At 36.4% G+C, this 21090-nt stretch overlaps 1 protein-coding gene across 2 annotated transcripts; it reads right to left on the bottom strand.

The window, feature by feature from the left end:
* Nucleotides 1-310: 310 nt before the first annotated feature.
* On the bottom strand, nucleotides 311-20631 carry LOC107761331 (homogentisate phytyltransferase 1, chloroplastic). 2 transcript variants are annotated; one of them, XM_016579562.2, is made up of 12 exons: nucleotides 20320-20631; nucleotides 19024-19310; nucleotides 18533-18616; nucleotides 18377-18451; nucleotides 17712-17795; nucleotides 16672-16761; nucleotides 14515-14616; nucleotides 13977-14072; nucleotides 2942-3013; nucleotides 2751-2846; nucleotides 1591-1695; nucleotides 311-526 (listed from the first exon to the last, which is right to left on the bottom strand). In XM_016579562.2, the coding sequence occupies exons 1-12, from the start codon at nucleotides 20393-20395 to the stop codon at nucleotides 485-487; spliced, it is 1209 nt and encodes a 402-aa protein (XP_016435048.1). In that variant the 5' UTR covers nucleotides 20396-20631; the 3' UTR covers nucleotides 311-484. The 2 variants fall into 2 exon arrangements, with proteins under 2 accessions (XP_016435048.1, XP_016435047.1); XM_016579561.2 differs by having other exon boundaries at nucleotides 20311-20556.
* Nucleotides 20632-21090: the final 459 nt, after the last annotated feature.

The raw sequence follows: 21090 nt of genomic DNA, 5'->3' as shown, positions 1-21090 counted from the left end.
ACAAAATTGCCAGAACAAGGCCCAAATGACTCAAGTAAAGTACTTGGCCTAGAGGATGAATGATTAATGTACATCCTTTTTACAAAATTTTGTAACCTGTGAAGATGTGGGAGTACAGAAACCGTCATAGATCTAGATTAGAGTTTCAGGAAGAGTATGTGTACGTAGTCGATCGCATTAGAGATTAAAATTCATCATATAATGGTTCCAAGTGTGGGTGCAACTTCCACTGTCTTATTCTCCTTTTTTTCTTAACCATTAAGGTTAAATTACTTGGTTTGGTAGTAAATATCTAATGCGAATAATGTGCTTCTTAAAAGAAATATAAAAATGCAATAAAACGATGGTATTCCAGGAATGCGCAGAATTAGTTGCTAGAGTTACATTAACCAGAATTAGAATAATTTCGACAAAGCTGCCAGATAATTTACCACATTATCATCCATCAGAAGAATAAGGCAGCATTACTCATGTTCTTAGTTATTCACCTCACAAGTGGTATGAGCAAATACTCTGCATAGAAAAGCTGCCAGCCGAAAAAGAAAAAGTTAATGTATCGAATATACACAAACGAAGATGAACTAAATGACCAAGGTTCAAGCCACATTGAGGATTGAAATTAAGGTGCAAAACTCTGAAGGCAGACTTCAAGCCTAAACTTATAGTGATATTGACAAACTACTCTTCACTATTGTAGTTCAATATATGCATTATTAATGTTACAGTATGTGCTATTTTCTTTATGCATGATGACAATTACTTTGACACTATCTATTGCTAGTGTCTCCCCTTCGATACACGTTACAACTCTTTCAAAGTTTAAAACAAACAAATATTTGCTGCCGCAGCAAATTTCTTTTCCACCATCAATGCAAATGTTCTTCCCTTTCCTCGGTCGAGATTGGGGAGACTACTTATTAGTTATTACCTAGACTTGATCTTGAGAATAAGGCTGGTCAATATCCAATACTATACAATTCTGACCACCTCATGTTGCTCCAAATTTTCATTTGGCTAACAGCATCAGATGGTTCTAATTAGCATTACTCCCCAAGAACAAGTTTGGATAAGACGTCATATGAAAGGCTCTGCAGGTCGGTATTTGACAGCCAGCTACACTAATGACACTAGTAATTAACGCCAAATCATTTTCGATTTACGACATTTACAAAAACTCAACATGACAATATATCGAGCTTCAGTTTAATGTAAAAGAGATAGAACAAGAATATAATTATCATATTAAAATTGCAAAAAACTAATATGCAGTTCAATCACAGGATCCTCTGGTGGATGTCATGTGAAACACCAAGTCAAGCGACTAAATAAGTGCATACATATTTGTACTTGTCACATGTGTTTAAGCATGTTGCAACGAGAGATTAGCGTTTGATATTTTTATTAAACTCGAGCAAGTGCAGGCAAATCAAAGGTAAACTGGTTTTACAACCAAACATCTGGCATATGCAACAATACAGCTAGATAAGATTTTATTGTCTTGCTTTACATGCTGAATTTGCCACAGTTTTGAGCTAATATGCATTTTGCATGACTTTGTTGCAATATCCACAAAGCTGGAAGAGGTCTTACCTTCCATATGAACATGTAAAAAGATGTTATTGCCGCTTTTCTACTGAAGTCAATTGATTTGGCTCGAGTCCAAAGTAAAAGAGCCAAAGCAGCATGACCAACAACCTGATCATCGCAAAATAAGCATATGCATGTCAGTGCAGGTCATTTGGAAAGTCAAATGTTGAACAAGACAAACCTATAAAATTGTAATCAAACGTTGGTAAATCTCACTATTGCTTCAGTAATTTTGAAAAACTTTCTGATTTTCCTATTTTGATTAAATTATTTTTGGTGATAACTTCTACTCTGATATCTCAGACAAAAACAGGAGCAAGGAACTGAGGCCCCAATCCACTGCCTTATTGAGGTTATCTGGAAGATGTAAATTCAGAGCTAAGAAAATGAAAGCAAGTAGTAAAGTGGAAATTAGGAATAATAGCAGCATGGAGGAAAAAATGGAAGAAAAAGCTATAACAGAGAAAAGACTAGATCTACCTTTTCTTTGCTCTCCTTGAAAATGGTGTCGAGGTTTACAACCCACACTCCACGAAGGCAGGAGAACAAAAAGGGAAGATGCCCACACAGGATATTGGAAAGGGGTAAGACGGAAATAGAGAAATGGAGTGGTGATGATGTAATAAGAACAGAAGGGTGAAATTTCACTATATTCTGTCGGAAGGATCTGGCAATAATCGTCTTTTTTTAATGAAGAAATGTAGAAATAATCGTCATTAATTGCTACAGCATGGACCTTTATTTCTTTTTCAAGTAAACAAATGAAATAACAGACTTCAGCCATTGCCGATAAATATGTGCTGAGAATGAGAGAAACTTTTCCTTTTCAACCCAACTAATAATCTATTTTCCCCTGCTTTTTCTGAAAGTTAAAAATCCAAAAGCTGAAAATTCTTGATAGTGAATTGAAAATGCAGACAGATGAATGAAATGACTTCTAATTTGGGTATGCTAACTCTTTTATTTGGACTTTTGTGCAATATATGCCACAGAAGGCAGAGCAGATGTACCATCTTGCTGGCAGGTAGGAAGTCTTTATGTATATTGAGTCATTACTGTTTCATTAACAGCTTGTCTTTAGCGATTTGCCTACTTACAAAATTTCTTTTTCGATAACTAACAATCTCTCTATTAAGCAATTATACGAGTTCAAGGTGCATTACAGTAAAATATTTGCTCCAGATGTTGGAAGAAGTTGCACCCACTACGATGGCAACAAGATAAGCCATTTCGAGAAGAGAAATACAAATCCAAAAGACCTGCCAAAAAGTGTAATAAGTATAGTCAGGTAAAAAGGACTCAGAATAAAATAAAATAAATTCCTTAAGACCTTGGCCATACTTTTGGTACTTACCTTCTCTTGACCCAAGCGAACAGTAAAAGATTGAATTCCGAAAATCTTGTCACCAACAATATCAGGTATGTCCTACAGTATCATGTAAAAATTGGATAAGACTTTCTGTAGCTTCGATGTTTTGTAGATATCTATAAATGATCACATTTCAGGCTATGAAGCTAGAGAGAAATTAGTTTCTTAAATTTGTTATGTGTTTTACATTTTTGCCTTACTTTGATCTATACTTATAAAAAGAAATTTCAGTTTTCCATTTATGATCTCTTTGAGTACCACCACATTATTCAGCAACAACAACAACAACAACAATGTCAGTGTAATCTCAAAAGTGGGTTCTGGGGAGGGTAGTGTGTACGCAGACCTTACCCCTACCTTGTGAAGGTAGAGAGACCATTTCTGAGAGACCCTTGGCTTAGAAAAAGCATAGTCACAATATAATTGGAAAGAAATACATCAATGGAGAAGCCGTGTAAGAAGAAGCAGTAACAAGACAACCAAAGCGAAAAAAGGAAGAAAAAAAAAGGATAATGTGTACAGGTAAATACTGGACTCATGATACACTCCGGCCTCCAACAGGGTAAAACGAGCTCGAGATATGATTGTGAAAGATCGGAATCGAAGCAAGGATATCCTCGAGTCAGAGTACGGGGGCCGACCATCTACCCTCGATAATATCAGGGTCATGATTCGAGACCGACCTAAAACTTGAAGGACTATGGAGGGCGTCGCCGGGTAATCAAGCGCGGCCAACAGGAGGCCGTAATATCCGTGACCGGCCGGATATCACGGCGTGGATCTCGGCACGTATCGATGTAGAACCAGCAACCAATTAAACAGAAGATTTTTTACTTTTTATAGAGTTATACTTAGAGTAGAATTCCCCTACTATATAAAGGGGGTATGATAATTCATTAAACATGTTGTAACACGCATTCAAAAGCAACATACTATTATTTTCACTGTTATTCTAAGCTTTTCTTTCATTCATCAATATTGACCATTGTGAGCCCGGATCGAGGGCAAATAGCTCACTAAGGCTGAAGACATCTTCCCCGCGTGGTTTGAATTTACAGTATTTCTATTTGTTCGTTTTAATCCGATTTATCATTTTGTATCAAATTAATCCGCGTATCCTTAAACCACTTACAAATTTAATTGTTGTCCGATTTTGAGGGTAAACAGATAATATTCAGCATTGTGACAGAAATCAGTTCTTTAGTGATGGAAGCAGCTCTCTTTTGTCAAAAGGGGAGTATCCAATAAGGATAATAAGTTCAACCAAGAAAGTAGCTGATGTCTGCATATCATTAATGCAGTGTTCTAGCCAGTTCTCAAGAGTTCCATGCATTACCAGATGACTCAACTTGTGATCAAGCTGAATATGTACAGCAACGCAATACAAATCGTTTTCAAGTTAACCGCTAGATACTAGGTAGTTCGAAGGAAGAATTGCTCCCACAATTTTAATTAGTTTCAACTTTCATCCCATTAACCCGATACAAGGATGTCATGTCCTTGAGATTCTGCCAGTTTTAAATAACTTGAGCTCAGATTACTTTTGTTGGAGGAGGTAGATTCTTGATTTTTACCCATATTGTTAATAAGTTGGTAGAGGATATAGGCGCTGCAGTGCTGATCTGAAGCTGTACACAAAACCTATGAGATGATAGTGGAGTTTACAAGCTCCTGATTAAGACAGGTATTAGGAGTCCCTCGTTCTTGTATTTGATAACAATTGAAATGCCCTGTACTATTTTGAAAATGTTTTCATGTGAATATTTACTATTTACAAAGAAAAGTATAAATGAGAGGAGACTTTGAAGGATCCCGTAGCTAACGACGGGTTCGTTAGACCTGGTGCACCTTGTATTTACAGATTACCGATTACAGTTATAGCCCTCGCTAGTGGGAAGGTAGAACTAGCATACAGTTACAGTTTTCCCTCGAGTAGGGACCTACACTTATATTTGACTCATTTTTTAAGAAGGATCCACACAGTGATACAGTGTAACGACCCGGCCAGTCGTTTTGAGAATTAGCGTTCTGTTTGGTGGCTTAAGGTCTCAAGCAACTTCGTTTTGTGTATCATGACTTGCATGTGTGACCGGGTTCGGTTTTCGGATGATTCGGGATTGATTTGGAAGAATGATTCTTGTTTTAAAAGCTTGAGTGGCAAGAGTTGACCGGAGATTGACTTTTGTGTAGTTGACTGCGGAATGGTGTTTTGATGATTCCAATAGTTTCGTATGATGATTTTGGACCTAGGCGTGTGTCCGTATTTGGATTCGGAGGTCCGTAGGTTGATTTGATGCATTTTGGCGAAAATTGGGAAGCTAAGGTTTGGAAGGCTGAGAGGTTTGACCGGGAGTTGACTTTGTTGATATCGGGTCCGGATTTTAATTTCGGGAGTTGGTATAGCTTTGTTGTGTCATTTAGAACTTGCATGCAAAATTTGATGTCATTCCGAGTTGATTTGACATGATTCGGCGCGAGTTGTAGAAGTTGAAAGTTCATAAGTTCATTATGTTCGATTTGAGGCGTGATTCGTAGTTTCGATATTGTTTGATGTGATTTGAGGCCTCGAGCAAGTCCGCGTTATGTTTTGGGACTGATTGGTATGTTCGGACGGGGTCCCGAGGGTCTCGGGTGAGTTTCGAATAGATTTGGGTTGTGTTGCGCTCGTTTTTTATGTTTCGACGTCGTTTCTTCAAGCATAAATGGTACCACATTAAGCAAATGAGCTCCAATTTCTGCTTTGATTGAAGCATTAGATCTGTATCGTAATTACGGAGCCATAGCAAAAAGAATCGTCGAATTTGGACATCATATGACGAAGTTATGCTCATTTTAGTGTCGGAGAAGAGAGCTGGTGTTGGTGCTTCGCAGATGCGAAGTTAGGTCCGCATCTGCGACCCCACAGGTGTGAAAAATGGTCCGCAAAAGCGGAAATGACAGCTGGAAATGCGCAGGTGAGAATTTTTTTGTCGCAAAAGCGAAAATCCCTGTGTATAAAAAAATCAGACCGCGTTCTTTTGGTATTTGAGCATATCTTGAATTCTAGAGCTCCGATTGAGGTGATTTTCGCGGCGTTTTTCTCGTCTTTTCATGGGGGTCAATATCTAACTATAATTTTTGTATTTTAATATGATTATAGAAGTTCATTTTTGAATTAATCCATGTTTTGATTGGTGGATTGGGGGGTTTTATCAAAAACTTTTCTAATGAGAATAATTGGGTTTTGAACATCGATTCGGAGTCGGAATTGGATGAAATTAGTATATGGTTGAACTCGTAATTGAATGGGTGTTCGGATTTTGTAAATTTTCGGTTCACTTTTAGTTGTCATTAAAGATCGAAGCTTTATCACTCGGAATTGTTTCCTATGGTTTTTATTTATGATATTAAGTTATTTTGGCTAGATTTGAGCCGTTCGGAGATTGTTTCACACGAGAAGGTCATTTTAGAGTATCAGTTTAGCTTCTTTGAGGTAAGTATCTTGCCTAACTTTGTGTGAGGGAACTACTCCTTAGGATTCGAGTCGTTTGTGCTATTTGTGTCATGTGAAAGCCGTGTACGCGAGGTGACGAGTACGTACTCAGGCTTATATGTGGAAATTGATCGGTTTAGACTCTTAGGCTTCTTTCATGTATTCATTTGGAATTGTTAGCATATGTTGTATCTTTTATTCGTCATGTATTAGCACATGTTTTATTTGAAGTTGTCGTTACATGTCACATTCTTTACTTGTCGATTTTGCTCTTATATGTTTTATATTGAGTTGTTATCACTTTTATCATTATAAGATTTCTTTTATTGTGGAGTTATTCTTAGTTGAAGTTGTTGTACATGATAACCCTTTTGTTGCCGGGTTATTCTCATGCATTTAGACGTAGTACTAGTTCGTGCCATCTCTTTCAATGTCAGCCTGATTCATACACTAGGAGCCGGAGTTTGCCATTTCATGGAAATACTTTCACTATTGAGTTTATCCTTAAACAATTAATTGGAATTGAGGTTATCGAAAGTCATTAATCGATTTTAATTGAAGTTGTGTAAAAAGTGGGTGTCGTTCCTTGTTGAGTTACTTTCCCATTCTCGTTGTTATTGAGATTTTATACACATTGTGTTTGAGCCGTGGGCTATTTGTTGTGGAAATATTGATATTGTTGGATCTTTAAAAAAGTTGTGGCCTATGTGCACTTGTGTTACGAGTTGATACGTCGTGTTGTTGTGATGTTAGCATTTGTGAATTGTTGTGTGGTTTTGTTTGTTGTTATGCGGAGTATAAGGGTGGTATTTCACCGTTGTTGTTATGCATTTCACTGTTGTTGTTATGGGGAGTATAAGGGTGGCATTTTACCGTTGTTATGCGGAGTATAAGGGTGACATTTCACCGTTGTTATGCGAAGTATAAAGGTAACATTTCACCGTTGTTGAATGTACGGAGTGATACGGGTGGCTATCAGAGAGATAAGGGTGAAAAATGTTATTGTTAGGGGGAGTGATAAGAGTGGCTATTACACGGAGTGATACGGGTGGCTATCGGAGAGATAAGGATGGCAATGTCAGGGATGATGTGTGATGGTTTGGAGACATTGTGTTGATGATTTTCGTGTAATGGTGTGCTTTTCCTTGTGTTTGTCATACCCCTTACGTGACTTGCTTTGTTGTTTCGATGAGCTACTCGATGTCTTTGATATTACTTGTTGACTTGGGCTGCAGTAGTACACTCGCACAAGCATACACCGTAGCATGCCACTTATAATAGCTCAGGAGTATGAAACTTGACATTTATTGATCAGGCCCATGTGTTCTTGTATTATCTGTTTCCATGTTCATATTGAGCCTGCAACTATGCCGGGCGGATTGTGATTGTGAGCCTGCGACCATGCCTGGTGGATTGTGATTGTGAGCCTATGACCATGCCGGGCGGATTGTGAATGTGAGCCTGTGATCATGCCAGGCGGATTGAGATATTGGCATATGAGTTGTACGTACGGTTGTGATTCGAGATGTGGGCACGAGGTGCCGTGAGTACATGATGGTGGGTTGAGACCCGTGACGTATGATTATGAGATGAGGTATCACGGGGTGATTTCGTTGTGAATCTTGTGTTAGCACAACTTGATTAATTGATTGTCCTCTGTGTTCCTTATTTGGTTTCAATGATACTTGTCGGTGTTCTTGTTGCCTTACTGTTTATATCACATGTTGATTTTGTCGTCATTTATTGATTTCTGCCTTCCATTATTAGCTTTATACTTCTATACTACACATGTTACTTTGTCTAGTTAGTGTCTTGACTTGTACCTCGTCACTACTCCACCGAGGTTAGTCTTGATACTTACGGGGTACCGACCGTGGTGTACTCATACTACACTTCTGCACAAATTTGTGCAGATTCAAGTACTTCGGAGTCTGGATTGTTAGATAGCGGATCAGATATTGCTGTGGAAACTTTAAGGTATACCTGCCGTCGCGTTCGCAGGCCTCGAAGTCACCTTCGGAAGTTATTTGTGCAGTTTATTTCTATTCCGGAATAGTTGTACTTAGAGATTTTAGTAAAGCTTATGACTTGTACTACCGGTTTTGGGATTTGGTTGGCTTTGTATAGAAATTTCTGTTTCATATTTAATAGTTGTTGGTTGAATTTTGCCATTTATTCAGTAAGTGTTAGGCTTACCTAGTCTTAAAGATTAGGTGTCATCACGTCATCTTACGGAAGGAAATTGGGGTCGTAACATACAGATTACATGATCCTTTCTTGGAAACCTCCCAAACATAAAGACTTGCTATGAGACAGTGTTTACCGAATTTATTACCGATTTGTTAAATTGATTTCTGTTACAGGAAGCACATGAATAGACTTATTATATTTACCGTTTTTGAGAGGGCATTTTATTTTTATGATAGTTCTGATTATTATTATTATTATACAAGCATGTTTTCTGACTTGTCCCCAATTAAAAACGGTTGTGGTTAAGTGTTATTACTCACTGAGCTAGCGATTCACTCCCCGCTATTTATTTTTACAGACACAGCAGTTGACGCAGGCGAGGATTTCGTTAGTTAGAGTGTACAGGTTGATAGTTCTTGGTGAGCCCCGTATTTGTTCGCGTGGGCAAGGAGTTTAATTAATTGTTATGGTCTTTTCTTTGAACTCTTAGAGTCGCTCCCTAGTCATTCTTTTAGTGTCATGAGTACTCTTTCGTTATTATAGACTCATGTTGAGTATTGCACTTTCTTATCGAATTTGGAGATAAATTAGTATTTCTGGCTGTTAGTGGGTGGACTATTAATGGTTGGGACTTGTTTTGGTTTATTGATAAAGTTATTGTTGTTTGGATTGATATTAGGATGTTTGGTTGTTGATTTTGAGACAGAAAAATTTTTGGATAGTCCAAAAACCGGGGAAACTCTGTCCGATTTTCTGTAAAATACCGATAAGGCTTACTTGGGGGCACTTTCTTCTAAGTGCCGGTCGTGATCCTAAATTGGGTCGTGACAAGGTAGATTCTTGATTTTTACCCAAATTGTTAATAAGTTGGTAGAGGATATAGGCGCTGCAGTGAAGCTGTACACAAAATCTATGCCATGATAGTGGAGTTTACAAGCTCCTGATTATGACAGGTATTAGGAGTCACTCATTCTTGTATTTAACAGTTTTCTTCCCCTTTTCTTTGATTAGCAAAGATTTAAACTTCCCCACATAACTCCTATGCAAAAGCTATTTTTTGACTTATGGAATTGATAAATCCTTCCTGGGTGAGTACCTGGAATTGTTGAATGATAAGGATTTATGTAGCTATACTAAATTTAAATCTTAGAAGCAAAAGTCCTACTACAAAGAATTGGCTTGCATAGCTCACAACGGCACTCTTGCCAACTTGGGCTTAACTTTTAACTCAAAAAACTTATACACTATAATAAATACATCTACTATAAATATTTAACACTCTACACTCATATAAGGATCAGCCTCCAATATTTTGAAGGAAAACAATAAAGATTTTAGCTAGAACACATTTTAATACAACACAAGTTTTACAAGAGTTACTAGATGATCTTCCAACTATTATAGAAGCTCCGTTATATAGGGAATGAAAAACTCCTACAACTTACACTAGTAAATTTACATAACAGTGGAATTAAAATACATGACAAGTTGTTTTCCACAATCCAAGTTGCGATCACACATAAAGGGCATTTTCACATAAAAACTTAATGCTAGAAAAGTAGTAGTGAGGAATCTCTTATATTATAGAGATATATTAGGTAATGGACCATAGGATAGAGTGTGAAATCTTTTCATGAGCTAGAGAACAAGACATGGGATAGATGTTTTTTATGGAAAGCTAGTGGACAAGGTATGTGATACTGGGATTTTTATGGAAAAGAAAACCAAGAGAGTGGAAAAACATGGAATAGTGGGAAGTTTTGTCAAGACATGGTAAGACAAGAGATAGTGGTCTTATACGAAATACTTCGGATTTTAGTGGGAAAAGATAGGATTTTAATGGATAATTTTGGTGAGGTTCAAATGGCTTAAGGTTGTAATTTCCTTCAATCCACCACTCTTCACCATGCTTTTGTTTGAATTTTGCTTTATATATCTATCTTATCTTTTCTGATCTTGTGAAATACCTTTTGCTATGTGATGATTCCATATGATATACTTTTTTCTCTTTCCCCTTTTATTGGGGAACATTCGATGGTACATTTAATGTACCACCAAAACTTAAGGGTAAGTTCTACGGAGTGGTCGTTAGACCGACTATGTTGTATGGGGAGGAATATTAGCCAGTCAAGAACTTCCATGTTCAGAAGATGAAAGCAGTAGAGATGAGGAGGGTTGGATGGATGTGTGGGCATACGAGGAGAGATTTGATTAGGAATGAAAGTATTTGAGACAAGGTAGGAATGGACTTCGTGATGGATAAGATGCGGGAAGCGAGGCTGAGATGGTTTGCGCATGTGAAAGGGAGAAGCACAAATACACCAGTAAGGAGGTGTGAGAGGCTGGCAATGGTGGGCTGAAGTGAAGTAAAGGCAGGCTGAAGAGAGGTAGAGGCAGGCTGAAGAAGTATTAGGGAGAGGTGATTAGGCAGGATATGTCACATCTTTAGCTTGCTGAGGACATGACCCTTGATAGAAAGATGTGGAGGTCGAGGATTAGGGTAGAAGGCTAGGAGGTAGTCAAGCGTACTACTTTCTACTATCTTGCAATTGTCACCACTTTTCAGTCCTGTAGTTGTAGTATCATTCTCGTATATTCTTATTCTTAGATTTCTATTATCACCAATTGTTTCTCTTGCTTCGATTTATTAACTTGTGATAAGTTGGTATTTTTCCTAACTTCTCTTATGCCTTTTAATAGAGTTATGCCCTGATTAATGCTGATGTGATTAATGGATTAATTATGTTTTGAATGATATAATTGCAGGTCGTGGAGTTGTGTGAGAGCTAAGAGATTGAAAATCATCAAATACCCGCAAGAAAACATAAACTTCGGGCCAAAACTGAATAAGAAAACTAAAGAAGCAAAAGTCCATCTTGTGTGGCCCACACAAGTCACCCACGCAGTTGGAAAACTTGGAGGCTGAAAGTTACAGTTCTGGAAGTGGCCACGCATCCTGCATGGGCCACGCAGCTTGGCCGCACACTGAGAGCTGAAGAAATAGAGCACTGAGCCACGCATCCTACGTGGGCCACGCAACTTGGCCACGCAGGACCCGACGAGGATAATTTTGTCCAGCTTTTCGAACGAGTATAAATAGTACTTTTTAGGTCGTTTTTGAGTAACTTTGACAGAGAAGAATATTGTACAAGTTTTCCTGAGGGTTAACGAGTGACATCACAGTTTCTCAATCTTCTTCTCCATTAGCATCAATGACAGGATTTGAAGATAATTTGATTATTTCTTCTATTGTCATGTCTAGCTAAACTCATTAGCTAGGTTTGTGAATCCGGAGTGGTGTTATGACTATGGGTTAATAATATAAATTTGTTTTTGATTAAATATTGTGTTATCTAATTGCTCCATGCTTTCTTGCATGATTTGGTGGTTGCAAACACTAGATTAACACCTATCACACTTAATTCTAACTTGGAAAAGTGGAACCGAGTTTACGTATAAGGAATTGGGTGGATTAAGGAATTAATCTCATCTCAATTAATAGAACCAAACTAGGAATAGGGGATTCTTACTTGGGCATTAACAATTGTATTGCATAGAACTCTAAATAGCTTGGAAAGGCATTTGTGAGTAAAAACCTCCTAGTGTTGGAAAATACTAAGTTGGAATTATAGATATGGTTGTCATAACACATGTTTGACATTATCATGCACAGTAAAATCACCTCCAGAATATAGCTTGACATGACTTCAAGATCAGTGACCTGACAAAGTTGTCATGACTTTAGCAGGAGTAATACTCCTGCTCCACATTTGACATGTACTTACGTCAGTGTTTTTCAAGCTTGGACAGATCAATAGTTGGCAGCTTAGCATTAAGCTTCTAGATGAAGATGAAAATCGTTTATGGCTAGTAGTCCTTACAAACTTAATGTATAATTCTGAGCAACGATTACATAGCTTTTGGCGAAAATTTACTGAAAGTGGCATTTATCAAAATGTATGGATGTACATCTAAGATCACATAAAATTGTTACTTGTTCAAGGCCATCATAACTTTTAAACCTTTGGATTAATCTTCTATCTTCCAGCTGTGTCTTAAGAGTGGATCAAGGTGTCACATTCATTTTCTTAGGATTAGTGATAGATGTCAATCACTATCGCTTGTCTCATATCTTGCTATACATGGCGCTCCCATTTCAGAACTCTGTTCTAGACATACATTCACTTTGATTTCTTACTTGTGTCAAGAATCTTCATGCAAGGGTGGTTAGTGTTGTTTGAGTTTTAGATGGGTTAAGGTACCTAACAGTTTTACCTGACTCTTTCAAAACAGCAGTTTTAAAACAAATCTTTATGCATGGTTCATGTATGGGTCAAAATCCGCTCTTATAATATTTGAGGCAAGATAATACTAAAAAAGGAATTCTCGAGTCGTCGTTAGTCGAGATGGGCCAAGAAGCAGCAAAGTCCATGGCTGAAGTGGCGACATGAGCCGTAGTCGAGATGTCGACGAGAGTCGTAGTCGAGATGACAACAAGGGTCGAGGTCGAGGTTGAATATCGTTGATGAGAGCTGTAATAGCTAGTTTGTCAGTATAGGGTATTAAAAGAGAATATTCTAGTGGATATTCTCTGCACTTGTACTATTAGAGTTTCCTAAGATCTAGGAATATGTCCCATATATATAGAAAAAAGAGATAATGATAGGGGCATGTAATATTCACTTGTAAGAACTCACTTTGACAAAAAGATTCTCTCTTACTAAGATACAAACACCACCTTTTCACTAAGATTCTTGCTTATACTATTCCATACTTTTCCATCAGATCCGAGAATAACTCGAATATTCAAGGATTTGTCTATCATTCATTATTATCAGGAGGAACAACCATCTATTTCATCCTTTATTGGGTGAATCATTCCTCCTATTTACTTAAATGCCATTTATTGATATTCATTGCTATTGAATGCCACATTATTGCTCATGCTTTTTAGCACAGTTATTGCATGTTGTCATTGCTATTTGACCGAACTCATCTATTGATTATTGCACCATTGAAAGTTTTATCTAGAAATATTATTGTTAACTAAGTTTAACCCCTAATTACATAAATTTAATTATTTGAACCAAGATACATATTTTTTGGTCAAACAGTTCATACTATATAGTTGGCTATACACTAGTTGGATACATGAGAGAGAAGTGAATTTGTCCATGTAGTTTTTACTGTGAAAGCAAAGTAACAAATTTGACTCACTTTGTTTCTTCTAATCAAAGAACATCCAGTCATCCATAGCAGCTATTTTCTTCTTTAAGTCATATAAAATAAGTCTCTTTCTCATAGATATTTCTCGTAGATATTAAAACAACTAATCAGGATTAGAGAGCATATATTTACCTTGAATAATGCTATAACAACTGAGAAAAAGCTCATGAATGCTGTTGCAAATATCAAAGGTCTTGAAAGGACAGCTGGTCTTCTGTACACATAAGTCTGAAAATTGAAATTACTTTTATCAAGAAATGAGAGAAGAGCACTATAAAGTTAAAGTTGATCCTGGTAGTCTACGACTTGAGCATATTTGATCTAGTTATTAGTTGACGCAAATATATATCTATAACAGACTAATAACTATAAATTGCTAATATTGAGCAGCTATAAATCTGACGATTAAGAACAATACCAACGACAAAGATATAAGTTTTTCACATGACCTGGATCCTTTTCTTTTCCTCCTTTTTTTTATTAAATGAAGTCGAACAATTACATAACAGATACAAGGTATTTGGTCCTTACCAATAACATCAAGCATGTTCTGACAGCCATACTAGTTGAAATTTTAGTTCTTCATATGGTACAGTAAGCACTTTAATCTATGCATTCTCTTTGAAGATAAAACAAAAAGATAACTGTAAAAAATAGAAATAGTAAAGACCTGAATATGCAAATAAAAGGCTATCTGAACTATCACTGCTCGTACAGCAAAGATGCACATTGCAGCAACCAAGGCAAATCTCTTCCATCTCAAAAGTGGCAGCTGAAAATGTAGAAGCATTTTGAAAAGCAACAATTAGAAACACTTCCTGAGAAATCATACACAATTTACTGATCTTACAGCCATTCATACCATGGAAGTGAGATTATCCAAGTTAGAGAACTCTCTGGACAGCATCTAATTCACCACCCTCTCCTAAGCTTCATTTCTTACATATAACATTTATTGCAACCCACTTACTGCCATGCACTCTGGGAAAGCAATTGTAATTACATGTGGTGATGAGGAGATGAATTTTCTCCCTTATTATTGCTTTCCCCTTTTTACCAGATTGTAACAATACAGCAACAGCTAATGAAACAAGTGACAAAAATACAGATCTGATATAATAGTTCAAAGCAAAACTATAGAGGAGAGACCGGATTATACTTGTAGAGTCTAAGCAATAATATGCAGGAGGAATCTTCTAACACTCTTTGAAGGTAAAATATGATGGTAGAATCTACAATAATTTTGCTATAAACTGGTTGCATGAGATATTATGCTGTAACATTTGACTCCCTTTGTCCAAGATTATATAACATTCTTTTCGTTTTGAAATGTCCCAAATAATTTGACACCATCCACTACTTTAACAGTTCTACAATTCTCAACATTACTTAAAACGATTAAAATTTTAAACGTCAATGTGATGTTTCCTCTATCGGACTAACTACTCAACCACTATTTTATTAGCTTCTTCCACTACTACTAATATAGTAGAAGTTATATTAACATTTAAACTTCATGTCCAGTCAAGTACTGTTATATAAAATGGGATAGAGGGAGTATTAACTAGAAGATACTTTTTCTATTGGTAAAGACAGACTCGGATGAACTAATTAAAAATATAACAGATGCCTGATGACCCAGTCACTTGTTTATATCATCAAATGCGTTCACAAAAAGTAGTAATGGATGTGAAGTAAAGATACACATTATGTGTTCAGTCTCAGGAAGCAAACTAAAGAGAAAAGATATTCTCTATTTGACTATAAACAAGATAATAGAGATGCACTATTTCCTACAGAATCAGGGCCACAACATAGCTGATCATTTCTTTGACAAGGAGCATATTTAGCTGATCATTATCCAAAGCTTTGTGGAAGTTATAGAATTCTCGACAAGTTATCTGGTTTCAAATTTACCTGCTAAAGAATCACTAAGAGGTAAAGAATTTATCAGTTATACAAGTCTGACTGTGAGGACCAAATTACTACTGTGAAATGAAACTTCAAAGGCAATCAAATTGACCCTCCAAAAATGTAGAAGGAAGAAAGGTCAATCACAGAACTATAGGACTATACAAGTTCACCAAGCAAAAAAATACAAAGACTTAAGAACAAGCAGAAAACTTATTTTGTCACTGATACCAGAAGCCCAGCTTTACCCCTCATGAAAACACAAGCTCTTGGAACCATTACATGCTAATCAAATTCAAAGAGGAGAACTGTTAATCAGCAGTTCGGGAGGTCAATAAGATAATAAGTGGATAATAATATGAAGGCGTACAAAAGGTATTGTAATACGGGATATCTACAGTGCATAATAGGAAATGCCACCATTCCTATCGTGTTATTTTTCCCCTATTTGTGGGATAATACAATAGAACCAGATCGTAATAAGGTGTTAAGTGGGCAACCCAATCTGCTACATTATGTATAGTTTAATACAATCATCTTCCTCGCAACTCGATGTCAACCATGGTAGGAAGTTTAAAAAAATTGCTTACTGTGGAAAAGAACTTTTGACCATTAAGATGGAATATACTAGAGCCTTTTATCTGCCATAAAACAACTCTTAACTTTTTAATTTACCTGCAACATAGATAATTGCAAGGTCTTTCTAACTTAAGTTACCTGCTAAAATCATGACAAGGAAAAACGAAAGTGAAACAGAAGAAAAAGAAATGCTGCAACAATATTTTCTTTTCCTTTTAGATTAAAATGAGTATTCATGATGTCAAGCTACTCTAAAAAGAACAGTCTATATGAGAGAATAAATAAACTCATAATTTTGGAAACCAGTAATTAGCTGCCACAATGAGATGCAACTCACATTGATTGAGTAGGCCGTTCCCAGTACAAAACTGATGAATAGAGCCCAAAATAAAGGCCAGGAACCAACGATCCATCCAAGCCAAAAACTCTGGAAAGGAGGAGTACGAGGTATTTCTGTAGTCAGGATGTGTACAGGAATATCCTTTGATGAAATTTAATGCTTTGGAAAACAGAAACTGGAAAAATAATAGAATTCTTGCAAGTTCACATGATATGCCATGACTCCTGAAATTAAAATAAGACGAATGTAGAGCAGTAGCATAACATCAGCCAATGAAGAATAATTACCCAAGTCCCAAGAATTGAGCAACCAATATTTTTTAAAATTTTTATATTTTCACACATTGCAACCAATACTTTGGTCTCAGTGACTAAGGATGATACATATCTAATAATGCAGATACATGAATAAGCTTCAAGCTTCATATTTAGAACCCCTTCTTCCTTTAGGCTCAAAAATTATACTCATCACTTACGATTTCGTAACAGAAAAAGAGGAACACAAGATGACAATAGAAACCTGAAGTTTTCCGAGTTTTACAATTCTAATAAAGGGTAGAAATGAGGTCCATCAAAAAAGTACTCTGCATTTAATCTATTTTACTTCTTATCTTCTCAGAAACTTCAAATAGAATGATAGAAATGCTGCTTTTAAGTATTCTATGACAGTAAAGCACATAAACATACAGCTAAAAGTAAAACCAATAGAACAAAACGTGAAGCTTACATGCCTAAAACAAACATTTGACCATTATGTTAAGCGGGATATTTAAATTCTGATACTGCTTTAACAGCGAATCCCGTACCCGAACCCCAAAAGATTCTGAGGGACAATAGGGATTGCAATATTCACCAACCCTTACATCGTACTACTTTCTAACTTTTCTTCTAATTCCATGAAGATTAGGCTGGGGAATCCTGAAGATAAATGTTTACCAAACATATGAAAGACAGCAAATAAGAGCCAGAATACATATTATTTGCAGTTCGAGACGACAATTTTCTCCATGGTGGTTAAGTAAAGATCTTTAAACTCACCAGAATGGCGAAAGACAACACGATAATTACTCCAGTCTGCAAAGAGTATTCCCCTGATGCCAATGGAAGATATGGCTTGTTTACCTGGAAAATAAAACATATTAAAATTTCACATGCAGAAGCAGAAAAAGTTGCTGGAAAATTTTATATCAACAAAGAAAGAAAAACTAAATATACTCCCAGGAACTTTTCCTAGGAGAAAAAAACATAAACTGCAATCGTCCTTATCACGGACAGATTCAGGAAAGATTTTATACTGCGTGAGGATTATAATGAAATGACAATTGATTAAAGCAGAATTGCTGTAGGGCCTTTTTTCCAGTAGTATAACAATTACAGACTTTTGAGTGTTAGGTAGTGTATAACTACTGGTTGACAAGCTAGATACTCAAATACCTTCATAAACATTGAGTAAAAAGAGCAGTATTCAGTGAGTTCTAAATGGCTTCTCATGTATCAATATGCTGCCAAAGATGAATCCAGGAATTACAATTAGTGTTAGCCTAGATAAACCCATGTACCCAGCTCCCTCCATAGCCCAAATATAAAATGACAAAACATAAACATGAAATGTGGCTTCTCGAATTAGGCCTTCATATTGATATCCGAAGCCTGCATGTTCTGCATTCATAAATTAAATTCATGGACACTTAATATAAAAATACCTTGTCTATTTCGATATCAGACAACTGGTTTAAACCAACTATGTAAATATTCATGAATAGGGCAGCAACAATGGCCTGCAACAATATAGTGGATATCAAAATTCTTGTCATCCCAGATCACATCGTCCGTTGGACTTAAGAATGGCCTTTACCCACCTCTAACATCCCGGTAAAAAATAATGGAGAGAAATCAGAGAACTTCTCAACTGCAAGGAGAGAAACTGAAATTATGCTCAATGCCTGCTCAGAGAAAAGTAATGTAAGTCACTGTTCTAATACTTTCAAATTATCAAAATTCAAAAACAACTATATTTGATCGCATGCGTGTTTGCGTAATTATGCCATGAAATTTTAAGCTTTATCCATTAGGCAGATTCTCTGAAATTAACATCTTTCGACACCTTCTGAAATTAAAAACCTATTCCTCTAGCTACATCTAATGAAATTCATAGTAGTCAAAGTCCAAATACGCATTAATAAAAAATTCATTTCTTGGCAAGTCATTACTGGCTCCACAAATTAAAAGTGGTTAAGAATTATAATGACATAAATAAACACAAATGAATGATGGAGTTTACACAGATAGATAACGAAATAGTATGGCATATCAGATGACATGAAAACAATATAGGAGTTGTGGACCTAACTGTTCCTATTACGGTATGGGGCCGCGAGAACCTGTAGAAAGCATCCACTGCATCATGCACTGAGTTCCATGGACTCTTTGAAGGTTGAGATTCAAGAGGATGTTCAGAGGATGCATGCACCAAAAACCTCTTTGTAAGTTTTCGATCAGTGGGAATAATGCTTCCATCACTGCCTCCAACAAGCTCTTGCGTCATATACTGCCTTTGCAACTTCATAGAAGTGGAATCACACTTTCCTGGTCTCTTCCATGCTTTACACTTCAAAACTCGTACTATTGTGCGTGAACCTATTATGTCGCCATGTCGTAGGCATAGAGAGAAACATATCTCAGGGTATTAACAGAATCCAATCTATTTCTCCACTTGGTACTGCATACACATTACAGAAATTTCCTACTTCGTAGATTCAAGCTTTTTCAAATCATAAGTGAACACTATACAGTGGAAACAATATACAAAAGCACATTGCATCATCCAAGAGCATAAGTCTTTTCCCAGTATCATCCCAGCAACCACTATCATCATTGCTTGTCTTGTCAAAAAAACAGCACCATATTACTGTTCTCTTGATTTACTATCACTTTTTCTGCCAGAGCTATGACTCCAGCACATAGAATGAACTCAAGATTGAACATATAATCAAATTAAAAGCAAAACTAGGTGATTTCTTCCCGGCGGAGGCCAAAAACACTAGGTAAATTCTTCTCATCTGCCTAACCTTGATGGGCAAAGTTACCTGGTACTAGCGGGAGGTAGCAGGTACCGGTGGAATAGTCGAGGTGCGCGCAAGCTAACCCAGACACCACCATCATTAAAAAAAATAAAAGGAAAACTGCAAGAAACCCACCTCCATCTGAAGTTGCAACACCAAAAAATTACTGGAATTAATGAACACACAAAGGGCAGGTCCTTAATTAGAAATTGCAATGAAGACATAGACAAATTAATTAGCTATTGAGCCAGGAAAGAGATTCAAATTTTACATGCTTCGAGAAAATACAGATTTCCAACCACACAAAATCATCAAGAAGACTAAAAGACATTAAAAGAAATTCAACACTCAATGTGGAACTAAGAACTTCCAGAGCTTAGAGTCCAGCACTTAGAAACAAACTCAAGAATGAACATATTTTCCAATTAAGAAGCAAAATATATAAGAAAACTACATCATGCAAAGCTGAAACACTCAAAAAGTCCAGAAATTCAAGAACCGAGTAAAAAATGAGAATGGAGACATAAATAAATAAATTAGCTAAAAACCCAGCAAAAGGATTCAAGTTTTAGTACTGTGCATACTGGTTTTGAGTGGAGAGAACTCTGCTGCAAGTGGAACGGATGGTCTCTGAAACGACCCAATAAGCAAAGATTCCATTTTTTGATTTCTCAATCAGTACCAAAGGTACTCTACTTTTAACTACCTAAATCCTTATTATCTTTAGCTTATTAGAAATCAAATTAATTTGAACTAGAACCTAGCCAGCACGTTTAATGCATGTATTCTGCTAGTTTAGTTCGGTACACCTAATTTTCTCAGATGGGTGCCTCGATATAAGCTTCTGAAAATGTGATGCTGGTAGCCATTCCTGTTTTGTCAGTCCAAAAATAAGTGGTGAAACCAAAAAAATAAAAGAAATATAAAAATAAAAATGAGAGTCTTGTCGCTTAGGTATTATTAGGAGGTAAGTACATTTTTGGGACTCAAAATGACTTTGGAGCTCAATCCTAAAGCCAAAAAGTTAAAGTTAGAATTATTAAATTACCCATTAAAAATTGAGTGACCAATTTACCCTTCAATTTAATACTATTTCTATAATTTTTGGCACTAAAAAATAAATCTACCTTTCAATAAAATATAATGTAATTAAAATAAAATAAGAATCAATTCATACTTTGCATGCTACAACACTCACTTACTGCATCTTATTCAAGGCGTTGGAATTTCTTTCATATTCCAACAGTTATTGCAACCTTCTAGAATACCAATTTAATGTTTTGAAGTTCTTTTCTTAGCATATTTACTCAACATCTGCAACACGTGCCAAATCAGGTAATTTGATTTTTTTCAGT

The sequence above is a fragment of the Nicotiana tabacum genome, chromosome 9, assembly GCF_000715075.1.
Source record: "Nicotiana tabacum cultivar K326 chromosome 9, ASM71507v2, whole genome shotgun sequence".
Lineage (NCBI taxonomy): Eukaryota > Viridiplantae > Streptophyta > Magnoliopsida > Solanales > Solanaceae > Nicotiana > Nicotiana tabacum.
The sequence above is the reverse complement of the archived record's forward strand: the minus strand, read 5'-3'. Positions and strand labels throughout refer to the sequence as shown.